Raw genomic sequence first — 12247 nt, forward strand, 5'->3', positions numbered from 1 at the left:
AAAATAATGGAACCCAGTGCTACCTTTAATTAATAAATTAGGAAAAGAACAAAATTTAAAAGTAGAAAAATGATGCAAACTAAGGGTAAGTTTAAGTTAATGAAGAATGTTTAAAAAATTGACAGAAAAAAATATTAAAAAACAAAAGAAAGGATATATAAACCCAGTGTTATTTGAAAGTGTCAATAAAGTGAATAACCGCTTGAGAAACCTAATTAAAGGAAGAGAGAGCAATGGTTTGTTACTTAGTAAATGGTATAACTATTCCCCCAGGAAGCTGACGTTGGACCCCCTACCTCACACTATCTAGAAACTATATTCCAGATGCTTTGAAGAGCTGCTATTAGCCTAGGCAAAGCCTGTTATCTTCACCACTCTAACACACAGATTTATTTAGGTATTTCCACTACCCACTACTTCTATTATCTACAGAATAAAACCCTAACTTGTCATTTAAGGACCTCTGAAATTCTTGCCCATCAGCTAACGTGCTTTCCATGCACATAAATCCACTTTGCTACTTGTCAAATTCTTAATCCTCTTCTCTCAGATGTTCCCTGACCCTCTGTGCACAATGCGTCACTCCTTCACCTGGTCTCCGACCTCATGCAGAGAGAGCCTATTACACAGGCACAAACAACTTGCCTTGCATGACAGTGGGTTTCAGGGCTCTCTCCCACTACCTGGGAAAAGGAAGGTACCACATCCAGCCAATTCCTTCCTCCCCATCCACATCCCAGGGCTGTGCACTCAGATTAAATGAATTCAATACAGCACTTACTGGTCAGGACGGACTAGCCATCTTTATTATTTTGAGAGTGTCAGTATATTCTTATTCCTGAAAGTCATCAGGGAACATTCATGACTTTATTTTGTGCGTTTCTTAGCTAACAACAAACCTAGATAGGACCTGAAGATTGTTTACTCTCTTCTTCTTTCTTTCTACACAGTGATGTACTCAAACCACTCTAGCAGTCAGAGATTTTACAAGTTTCCAAAAGGTCCCACAGAAAATGAATTCTAGCATCTCTCAGTATTGTAGATATTGTCACACAAAGTTATCATATATGTGATGGCAATGGTCCCAGGTAGCAGCATTCAAGTCATAAATTCTTAACCAGATTGTTACTTTTCTGCTTTTTCAACTTAGTTTGATGGTTGAAAGAAGACCCCAAACCAAAAACTCAAACAGAAGAATAACTAGTAATCACATTTCATCCAGAATAGAAGGCTAGCCAAAGAAGACATCCCAAGGTGTTCTTCATATCTGAAAAGAAAGAAGCCAAATTAAAAAAAAAAAAAAGACAAAACATTTAATAGGTATTTTTCACAATTTCAGTACAAATTATCATTTCAAATAAACATTACAGGGTGCTATTAATTGCCAGTCACCTAATAAATAATTTTTGCAGCTTTTCTTTCTGATGAAATTACTTCATTATAGAGCGAATGTTTTCATACATTACTTTGCTCACATTTATACGCATGTCAGGAGAATTTTAAGTGTCTGGAACTTCAACAACTTCAAACTTTTACAGGAATTGCTTGGGCGCATGTCCTAATTTCATTCATTTACTGGATCCAATTTAAAAAACAGGCAAGAAGTCTGAGAAGATGATGTTGTAAAAGGGAATATAATTGGGGTCAGAGAGAATGTTGAATTGCAAAGCACTGTGCCCAAAACACTGCAGTGAAGCGTAACGTCTTACAGAACAGTCGCGAAATAAACCGCAAGGTCACCAAAGAAAGGCCCACGTGGGAACATCAAAGACAGACTAAAAATAAAAAACCACAGAATGAAATCCCCAGGAAGGCAGCTGCTTATTGTCAAGATCATTCCACCAACTCTGCTGTTAACCTCGGAAACCTACAACGATTAAGCACTGATTTAAAGAATAAATAAGGCAATTCCAATTCTTTGTTTTTTAAAGAGAACCTTGGTGTGAGAACCTTACATGTTATCAACTCAAAATCCAGTCTATGTCGTTCACTAAATTTGAACATCCATCATCAAATAATGTTGGTTCAATTCTTATTAAACTACTTGTAATTTTTCTTATGACCTGCCTCAACTTTGTGTGTTAAATATTCACTGTTGGATTCTTAAAAGCTACTTGTGTGATGAGCACTTGTCTTTATTGAAATTCTGTTCTCTGTACCATTTATGTGCTATTTGCTTTCTAGAACAAAGAAGCAAGCTGGAAAATTAGGCCTAGTCCCAGCATGGCAAGCAACTTCTATGGTACTTATGTTTCTCTGCTCTTCTGACTGGTGGTTACATAATATCTGCTTTTAAATTCACCTCCTTTTTGGTGGGATAAGAGGTTACAGATAAAAGAGCCTTTGAATTCAGAAATCTTTGCTTCCACTCCCAAGTGTACCCTTAGTAGCAACATGAACCCTGTCAAATTATTTAACTTCTCTGAGCCTATTATCCATCTCGCTTTCTTTCTCCCCCAAACTCTTTCAAGGATCACGTTGTTTACCTCTCACATTTGTTAGACAGATAACAATGATATAAAGTACGTAAGTGCTACAGAAGGGGCCTTAATCAGCTAAGGCCGGAAACACCATCTTTTAGGACCAGTCAACTCCATGTATTATGTATTTATCTTTATGGGTCACTAACACCTTTTTCTGTTATCTGTTTTCAGATGAAATGAGATAAATGTTGTAGTTGTGTTTTTGTTGTGAGTGCCAGATTTAAATACTCTGCAGTGTATCATGACAGTGGCAATGAGAAACAATTCTGAAATCCCAGAGGTCTGATTGGTCAAAAGAAAGTGGTCCCCACCCCCCAACCCCCCAGGTGAGATGCTTATTGCCATCCCAACTACTGGCATTTAGTACAGGAATTCCCCGGTCACATTAGGGACAACACAGAATCACTGCTCTAGGATTCTATGATGTGAAAGACTCCTAAATACACTATGTGGCAAAGTAAGCTTCTGCCAGTGAGTTTCTTTTCTTTTTTTTTTTTAAAGATTTTATTTTTCCTTTTTCTCCCCAAAGCCCCCCAGGACATAGTTGTGTATTTTTAGTTGCGGGTCTTTCTAGTTGTGGCATGTGGGATGCCACCTCAGCGTGGCCTGATGAGCGGTGCCATGTCCGCGCCCAGGATTCGAACTGGCGAAACCCCGGGCCGCCGAAGCAGAGCACGTGAACTTAACTACTTGGCCACAGGGCCAGCCCCCAGTGAGTTTCTTATTCGCAAAAATATATCTGCTCCAAATGCATTCTAGACCTTATGACAATATTTTAAGAATGTAAAACAGTATGGTGATGTCTTTTTAAGTGATCTAAGAGGCAAGAAATGGTGTTGGAAATGTACAGGAAAAATGTATATGCAAAAAATAAACCTAATAAACACATAGATGAGCAAACCCCAGAAATGCTGCCCTGGGGTTTCTTATATCTAGGGACATGTGGTACGTTCCTTCCTGAAGCTACAGCCTGGCAGACCAGGCTAAACTAAATATTCTTCATACTATAATGATGAGGATCAATATCATGTGCCAGCATGAGTTTTCACATTTCCTGGTTTTACTAGGTACGCAATAAAGAATCCAGGAGGTTGTGTTTAACAGGGAACAGATAGTGTGCAAAAATTGGTTCAAGTAGCACACCAGGGCTCAGGACGATAGCAATTTATGGGGCATGCAATGTCTAAGACGCGGTACAGGAGTCTTTCCCCAGTTTAAGCTCAGGTTAAGCTAATGGTATGTACTTCAGAACCAGAACAGTGTAAGACACCATCTCCCACAGGATCACACGTAATCAAGGTTCATCTACATGTGCGTAAGTCAACAAGGGCTCATGGGAACGTACAGTCTAGTCATTGCTTGATCTATGGGCTGCTTCCCACTCTGACTTTTTAAGCCGGTGTCAGCGGGCCATGTACAGCTCTTAATGGCCCCGACCACCTTTCAGTCTAATCCTTACTTTATGCGTCAAGCCTTAGGTGGTTCACCAGAAAGTTACTCCAAATCTGTAAAGGACAAATAAAATTTTAAAAACACCACATACACACATAAATTGAACAACCATCAATAGGAGAGAGCTTCTTGGGCATTACCGGCCAGACTCTGTCTCCTAAAATCCATACAGTGAACCTAACCAGCGGTTTCCCACACCCCTGAGAGGACACTTCAAACGCACAAGTCTGGAATAAAGCATATCTTGGTGGCTGAATAATCATCTTATTCAATAAGAGACACAAGGTTTGTAAACTACACAAGAGGGACAGAAGTACAAATGTTTTTTCAATGTGCCTTTAAATAGATGTCTCTTTTGACTCTGGGCTTTTCCCTGTAAAGTGATGCCTAAGGGAAGAAGGCACACGTTCCAAGGAAGTGGGGGTCAAGGTTTCCCACTCATGTTTTCGCCAGTGGGTCAAACACCTGTAGCACCGTCCTCTTGTCCTTGTCACTGACCGTCACCCAGTGACCGAAGTCTTTTTGCCTGTGCTCCGGTGGCGGCTCCTCGGCAGCTGAGGCGCTGACATGGGGTGGGGCTGTGTGCGCCCTTCCAAGGTTCGTGGTCCCCGTGTCCAGGCGGTTAGAGCTCTTGGAAAGCCAGGCATTATTCAGCAGCTTAGGGTGTTGGAGAAGGCTCCAGAAGGGATCCTGATGGTCATCCAGAAGGGAGGCTGCCTCTGACTTCAGCTCTTTGGGGCCATCAGTTTCTGGGCTTGCAGCAGATGAAGTGCCAAGAAAAGCTGGTTGTGGAAGGAGGGCACCCCCGTCAGGCTGGCGTGCAGGGGGACAGTCACTGCTGGGGCTACTGCTGCAGGTGAGGCCCTGGAGAAGCTGGCTGTTGCTCTGCAGAACCTGCAGATTGAAGGTGGCGGGGGCTGACTTCTTCCTCCTTGGGGGGACCTGGGGCACGAGAGGTGGAACCTGCAGAGGGGGTGGCGTGGTGGCTCCAGCCACCGGAGGGGCATTGTTGGGCACTGGCTTCCCGCCACTTGGCCTCCTCTCCACACCTTTCCCAGGCTGAAGTGTTCTTGGTTTGGGAACAGGTGGGACTGTCGTTAGAGGAGGAGTTTCAAGGCTCGTCTCCGGGGGCCCGATTGTAAAATGGGCAGCCTGTTGTCCAAAGTTTTCTTCCGGTGACGTGGGCTGAGAAAAAGCACAACAAAGAGTGTAAATAAGAAGCCAGCCCTGGAGGTGGGGTTGGGAATCAGAGAGCATCAGTCTCGGCGAGGCAGCAAAGAGGAGCTAAGCCGACATTCTAGCAAATTCAAGATTTGAGAATGTCCGGGATGCGGACATGTGGCTGGGTCTGAAAGAACACAAGAGAGACACACACACATTTATCAAGTGCCAGCAGGTCCAATGAAATATGAGTGACAACTTTAAAACCAGGGCTTCAGTGAATAATTTGAGACAAGTTTTTCTTTGTTACCTTAGGAAATGGGGTTCTGCTCTTTATTAAAATTGAACCTCTCTGAAAACTCTGTCCTTTGAGGCCGAAGCTTTGATAATTCAGTTTGCACCGTGCATGGCTGAAGAAACTGATCGCGCAGCAAGAAGCTAACAGAAGAAGTAATGGATTTACTTGCTCCTTGAATCTTTGATATTTAAATATAGAAGAATGGCAAATTTCACACCAGAACTTTACTTCCTTGGTTCCAATTCAAAAATATCACAAAGAAAACAATTGCAGAGCGCAAAAGAGCTGGCTCCATTTCTTTCTTCAAAAAGAAATGGCCCTCCCCTAGCTCAAGCTTCGGCATTTCAGGATTTCCTTTGGTTCTTTAGGAAACAAACGGAAAACAATCCCTTCCCCGACAGCCTTTGACTGTAACTCCTGTGCAGCTGGTTGGGAAAAGGAATCCATTTCTGCCCCTGGCTTTTAAAAGAAAAGACAAAGTGGGTCCAAGGAAAGGAGGAGGAAAGAGGCCTGTTTTGCAAGGAGGAATGGAAAATGGACAGATGCAATGAGCAAAAGAGGGACAAGCAACCCAGAAAACACAAAGCAAGCTCTGGAAGGACGGCGCACCAAAGGCACGGCTCACGCTCTCTACAGGTAGAGAAACAGCAGGCATTCTGCAAATGACCAGCCAGGCATTACCGAGAGTCCCGTTACGAGAACACCGAGATCAAACGGAAGATCCAGATGTCTCTATGGGTGCCAGTCTTTGGGCTGCTACTGTCCTGACAAACTCATGTCTTTGAAGCAGCAAGCAAGGCTGAGAAGCTTGAGAGCGAGAGCAGAACACAATCTGCAAGAAAAGTGGCACGAGAAGCTGTCGACCCTCCAGAAGCCGAGCTGTGCAAGGGCTTGTCAACACGGCTAACGCGGAATCCATTATTGCCTTTCTTTTTTGCTTTTTAAAAAACAGTATTGAAAAGATATTATGTAACAACACTTTAGACGGAAACACAGCTACAAATGAAGCATAAACGGTCACAAAATGAATACAAAGTTTCATTTTTGTTAATTGTTTTCTGGATCTTGTCCACATGAAAGAACCAAAACAAATATTTTTACTTAGTTATCATCATGCTGAAACACTCCTTTACCACATTATCTGAAACGGTTGTCCACGTTTGCACAGAGCTCCCTTAAGACCTTGTCGAAAGGGGCGGAGAGCATGGCGGGGTGGGTGAGGGGGCTATTGGACTGGTCCACAAGGCAGCGTCCAGAGCCGGGCTCCAGGGACAGAGCCCTTGCATCAAGGCAAATAAAATCTGTACATGTGAAACCACGTGCACACAACACAGACCACACACAAATGGGAAGTGCGGAACATTTGGAATAAAGCATCCCATGGTGGTTCGATTTGGGGACTCCAACAGAACATTCGGGAGGCATGATACCTCCAAGCTGTTCCCATCACGGTGAGAAACTCCTGGTTTTTCTGCTCAGCTAGAGACAAGATGCAGCAGGAATACGAAGGGGAAAGCACTTGCCAAGCATGTTCCTCAAGGATGCGTATTCATGAATGCGTATGCAGAGACCAGGCTCAATGGAGACATTATCTAACGAGACATTCGAGCAACTTAGGACAAGGGGCTTCCACTACCAGGTTCTTACCTTTCCTGTCCTCCTCAAGGTTGGCTTCTTGATGGCAGGAACTCTGGGTGCTGGCCGACGGGGCAGGAGTGGGGCCACCCCCGCTGTGGGCTCTGGTTTGGAAGACCCTTGGTCCATTGGGGCCGTGGCATTTAGGGCTTCTCCCGGGGTGCCTGAAACACACGATTGCATGGCTGACGTGTACAGGTCAAGGCAATTCGCTGCATGAGTTAATCTTTAGGCGGTCTACATTCTAAGGATAATTTACTGATGCACTGTATTTCCTTTTTTCTAAAAAAAAATCTTTGACAGTTGTCAGGACCAATCAGCTAGGTTTGGCCCCAGCTTCTCATGCTCAGTTTCTCACCAGGGATGTGATCTGGGGTCCGTGGGCGGTCCTGATGGGCTTCAGTGAGGCCCTGACATCACATGCACGGTTTTATGTGTATTTCTCAGAGGAGATGATCCAAAATGCCTCAAAATCGCAGCAGGGCCCAGGACCAAGAAAACATTAAGTTGGGACCCTGGGTATATTTCAAACCTCAAACCTCTCCTAACCTCTCCATCTATAGATTTTTCTTTTTAAATCACTTTATTGAAATAATTCACATACCATAAAACTCCCCTTTTTTAAGGATACGATTTGGTGGGTTTTAGTATATTCACAAAGTTGTGTGCCCATCACCACTATCCAGTTCCAGAACAACTTTACCACCCTAAAAAGAAACCCCACACATATGCATAGCCGTCACTCCCCATTCCCTCCTCTGTCCAGCCCCTGGAAACCACGAATAACTTTCTGTCTGTATGGATCTGCCACTTCCAGACACCTCGTATAAATGAAATCATATAATGCGTGGCCTTTCGTGTTCGGCTTCTTTTACTTAGCATACTATTTCTGAGATTCACCCATGATACAGCATGTATTAGTACTCCTTTTTACAGCTGAATAATATTCCATTGTATGGATACACCATTCATCAGTTGATGGACACTTCAGTTGTTACATCCATATAATTTTAGTTATTTCTTTTTAAATATTAAAAAAAAACACTTGTGACGGTGTTATCCTACAACAGAGTTTTGTAACCTCTTAATTTATGTCCCCCTTAAATGTTATTTGGGAATTCCAAATAAGTTAAATATCCAGACTAAAAGCAAATCAGGCAATTGTAATTGCATATGGCTTTTCAGAGGGCTTAATCTCCCCACTCCAAACCAAAACAAAAAACCCCTTGGGGCTGGCCCCGTCCATGGCCGAGTGGTTAAGTTCAAGTGCTCTGCTTCAGCGGCCCGGGGTTTCGCCAGTTCGAATCCTGGACATGAACATGGTGCCGCTCGTCAGGCCACGCTGAGGAGGCATCCCACATACCACAAGTGGAAGGACCCACAACTAAAAATACACAACTATGTACCAGGGGACTTTGGGATAAAAAGGAAAAATTTTAAAAATAAATAAATAAAATAAAATTCTCAGCAGTTTAGAAATCTAGGGTGTTTTAAAAACAAAACGAAACAAAACAAAAACCCCCCAAAAACGTTAGTGACCAGGGATTTGAATGCATGGGGGAGATTCCAAGTTAAAAGATAGTCAACACAGGTTAGACAGAGTAACAACAGCAAAAACGATCAGGCAGTGTGGCAGAGAAGAGATCCCTGGCTGCCAGTAAGGAATCTACAGTTGCTGCTGGATCTAAAAAGTAGATTTTGGGGGCTGGCCCCGAGGCCAAGTGGTTAAGTTTGTACGCTCTGCTTTGGCAGCCCCGGGTTTTGCCAGTTCAGATCCTGGGTGCAGACCAGGCACCACTCATCAAGCCATGCTGAGGTGGTGTCCCAGGTGCCACAACTAGAAGGACCCACAATTAAAATATACAACTATGTATTGGGGGGCTTTGGGGAGAAGAAGGAAAAATTAAAAATCTTTTTCTTAAAAAAAAAAAGGAGATTTTATGCCTGAATTCGGACGCTATCTATCTCTTTTTACAGAGCCAGCAGAATCTGTTAGAGCCCACATTAACCTCTTCTAAAATTCATTTTCATTTATTTCAGTCTCTCCCTTAAGTGCTGCTTAATAATCCTGGGATGATTTTTATATACTTACTACCTTTTAAATACATAATTTTAAATGGACAATAAATCTTAGTAGTGGAATTTTATAAAATGTTGCTGAAGGGTACTTTCATTTAATACTGGCTTCAGAAAAAAAAAAGAAAGTTACTTTTGTCTTCTAGGCCTCTTTTAGTAGGAAGATGAATTGACAAGAAGAGTCGGTTTTTCTCTCAACCCGGGGAGGAGAGCCCTGGGGAACACCTACCTCCTCTGGCTTCCAGGAGACATCGGATTGCTGCTTCCGCCTCCTGAGCATTGGTGGTTTTGATCTGCTTGACGTTATAAGGTTTACTTATCCCAGTCCTAGCTTTGGGCTTGAGGACAGAATCGGGAAGAGAAGCATATTAACACGGGTAGGAAACCAGACTGGCGCATTCACTGTCTACTGATCTGTACGTGAGCATGAGACTTACAAGCTCCATCAGAGAGTGATCAAAACACAAACTCCAGCCTAAACCCCATCCCCCAAGCCTCTCTTTCCCCCAGGAGCACTCTCACACCGAGAAGAGGAATGCAACAATATTTAGAGCAGATGACCTTCGTCTCCCAAACTGGGTGGTTACAGGATTTCGCAATGTGAATAAACTATCCTCTGTCTTTATTTCAGTAACCAGATAAAAGCCAGAAAGCATCATCAGAGGCCACTCTTTCCACAGCCCGGCTGAGGCATTCAAACACCTTGCACACGTATTTTCTCAAAGTGCGTTTTCTAGCTCTTAACTCAAACCTCTGGGTTGCCTCTGATGGTCAGCCTTCATCACCATGAACCGCCGACACCCAGTTAACTGCCTTCTCCGGCTCTGAACGCCGGAGCCTCGGGCCTGGCCCAGCTCTCTGAACTCTCCTGGGACATATTAGCTTCCACCCAGCACCCAGCCCCACCGCCCTCCTCCTCGCCTCTACTCCATTCACTGTCACCTGCAGTCTTTAGCAGCTCGCTGTCATCCTCTGGAACTCTCCACCTCCAAAATCCTACAGCTCTGTTCTTACTAGTGTTCCCCTACTGCGTTATTTAGCCCTGTTAGGACTCTTTTTGGCCTCTTTGCTTAACTAACTCTGTGCCAGAACAATCAGCATTTCGTCAGACAACTGATCTGAACTTCTCCTGTTTGCCCGTCTACCAACCACCGTAGAGTACACACCAAGGTCAAAGCCGAGCGTCGGGACAACGAGAAGCAAGTGAGCCTGGAAACCAACAGTCCTGCCATGCAGGCACATGGGATTTTTCATCAAACATGATTTTCTCTCTAACGTCCTAAAGGACCAATTAAAAGCCCTATAAAGGACCTGCTACTAAGTGACGGGGTTTGGGGATGAGCTGGCAGGTGGGCAGACAGTTAGAGAGATAAAATCTATGTATTCACGGAAAAGAGGTGATCTTGCATGATCTTAGGAACTGAGGATGCACGACAAGGTAAACCCCTGGGTCTGAAATACTGGCCCGTTTCTCTTTGAGCTGAATACAGAACTCACTGCTTGCTGTGGTGCTCCCGGGAGAAGTTTTGCTGTCTGCAAAATCGAATACTGCCCGTGGGTGCCAGAGGAGATGGACACATCCGAAGCCGACTTTTTCACCATTAAACCAGCTGCGAAAACCAACAAGGACAGAGTGTGGGTCTCAGTGAAGTCACTGGCTGCTTCAAGGCACATTCCCAGGCAGCTGAGAGCAAGGCCAACCGCAGACGCATGCGGGTGAGAGCGCGTACGCGGCCCTGGGGCATCCACAGAGCCAAGCTTAAGTCCTCTTTTGACTGTCCATCAGCTTCTGCTGCGAATGCAGATTCTCTGGAGAAGCTTTATTTGAATGCAAATTTTAATCTAACATTCTAGGGGGGATTTAAATCAGATATAAAAGTCAACTCATTTTTAAGGGGTTTAAAATGCACTACTGTTACTAGGACCAAATTTTAGAAACGGTTAGTGGGCAAAAATCTAAAAAATTCCAAAGCAGGGGAATAAACCCTATGAAATCAGACTTGCAGGCATTAACGAATTGTGTTTTAGAACAAGATTTAATGACTCGTTAAATGAAAGACAAATGACCAAACAAAATGGATATCAATTTTGTTTAAAAAAAAAGAAAAAATTGTGTGTATGTTTAAAAAGTCACGTGCTTCTCGCTTGCCATAGATTTCTACTGTAAAGTAAGCCAAGGGGAACCTAATTCTGAAAGTAAAGCCTCAGAAAAATCTAGATATCTGATTGCCACATTTTGGGGGAAGGAGTGTTGGAGAAGTCAACAGTAGAGGTCAAAGAGAAACTGATCAAAAGCATGTCACAACTTTATTTTCAGGTAATTAAGGAAAGTTTGATGGGCAAAGCACTGTCTTTTTGAGGAGTCAGGAGGAAAAGCACTACCCTGTGAGGCCTGAGCTGGGAAGAACTTGTCCTCAAGTTGAAGAACGCCAGGAGCCCACAGGCGTGGGCGCACAGCTGGGATGGCGCCTGGTTAGAGGTTGGCATGCCATCACCCTGGGCTTACTTGAGTCCTAACAAGCAAGGAGAGGGCGGGCAGCAGTCAAGGAGAGAAGATTCTGAAAGATACTGCAGGGGGTCGGGGAGGAAGGAGCTAAAAAAGTCGCTGGCTCGCCTGTGGCCCCAATATTCCATCCTATAAGGTTTCAAACTAAAATCCGCTTAAAGCTACACAGCTACAGGACGACGAAGAACAGCTTTATGAAGGAATCGTTCAACCTGCCACGAGACGCACAGCTGTCTCTGCTCTCAAGCGTGTCGTGGCTCTAAGACAAAAAGGAGCCCAAGGAAGGGGAAAAGCATTGTGGGGACTCAAAGCCTAGAGAGAAGTGGATTTTGAGCCATCTGTTCGGTAGCAGGAAAGGCACAATGATTCCCAGCAGGCATTGTGGTAAGCCAAGAGCAAGCAAAGTCTTACTTGGAGGGGGCGGTCTCTGTGGTGGGTGAGGTGGCCGAGGCCTACTGGGCACCGACAGAGACCTGCTTGGAGAGCGGTGGTGCGAATCCCCAACTGCTTCCAGCTCCTGCTTTAACTCCGCCAGGTCAGCATCATCTGGAGGGCATGGCGGAAGGTGAGTGAGGCGAGTCAGGGGCCGCCCTCAGGCCTGCACAGAGCCGACTGCGGCAGGAGGAGCTCCCGCAG

At 44.4% G+C, this 12247-nt stretch overlaps 1 protein-coding gene across 4 annotated transcripts in view; it reads right to left on the bottom strand.

Moving 5' to 3' along the window:
* Positions 1-784: 784 nt before the first annotated feature.
* The window catches only part of SYNJ2 (synaptojanin 2), a 99435-nt gene continuing 87972 nt past the window's right edge, over positions 785-12247 (bottom strand). For 2 of the 4 annotated variants that reach the window (XM_014846952.3, XM_014846951.3), the window contains 5 exons: positions 12023-12157; positions 10603-10715; positions 9335-9443; positions 7042-7193; positions 785-5120 (listed from right to left, as the gene is read on the bottom strand). In XM_014846952.3, the coding sequence (XP_014702438.3) occupies positions 4374-5120; positions 7042-7193; positions 9335-9443; positions 10603-10715; positions 12023-12157 (1256 nt within the window). In that variant the 3' untranslated portion in view covers positions 785-4373. Of the gene's footprint in view, positions 5121-5993; positions 6227-7041; positions 7194-9334; positions 9444-10602; positions 10716-12022; positions 12158-12247 lie in introns of those variants that run through there. The other 2 variants (XM_070484096.1, XM_014846953.3) reach the window with 2 other exon arrangements.

Source organism: Equus asinus, chromosome 1 (assembly GCF_041296235.1).
Source record: "Equus asinus isolate D_3611 breed Donkey chromosome 1, EquAss-T2T_v2, whole genome shotgun sequence".
NCBI classification, from domain to species: Eukaryota; Metazoa; Chordata; class Mammalia; order Perissodactyla; family Equidae; genus Equus; species Equus asinus.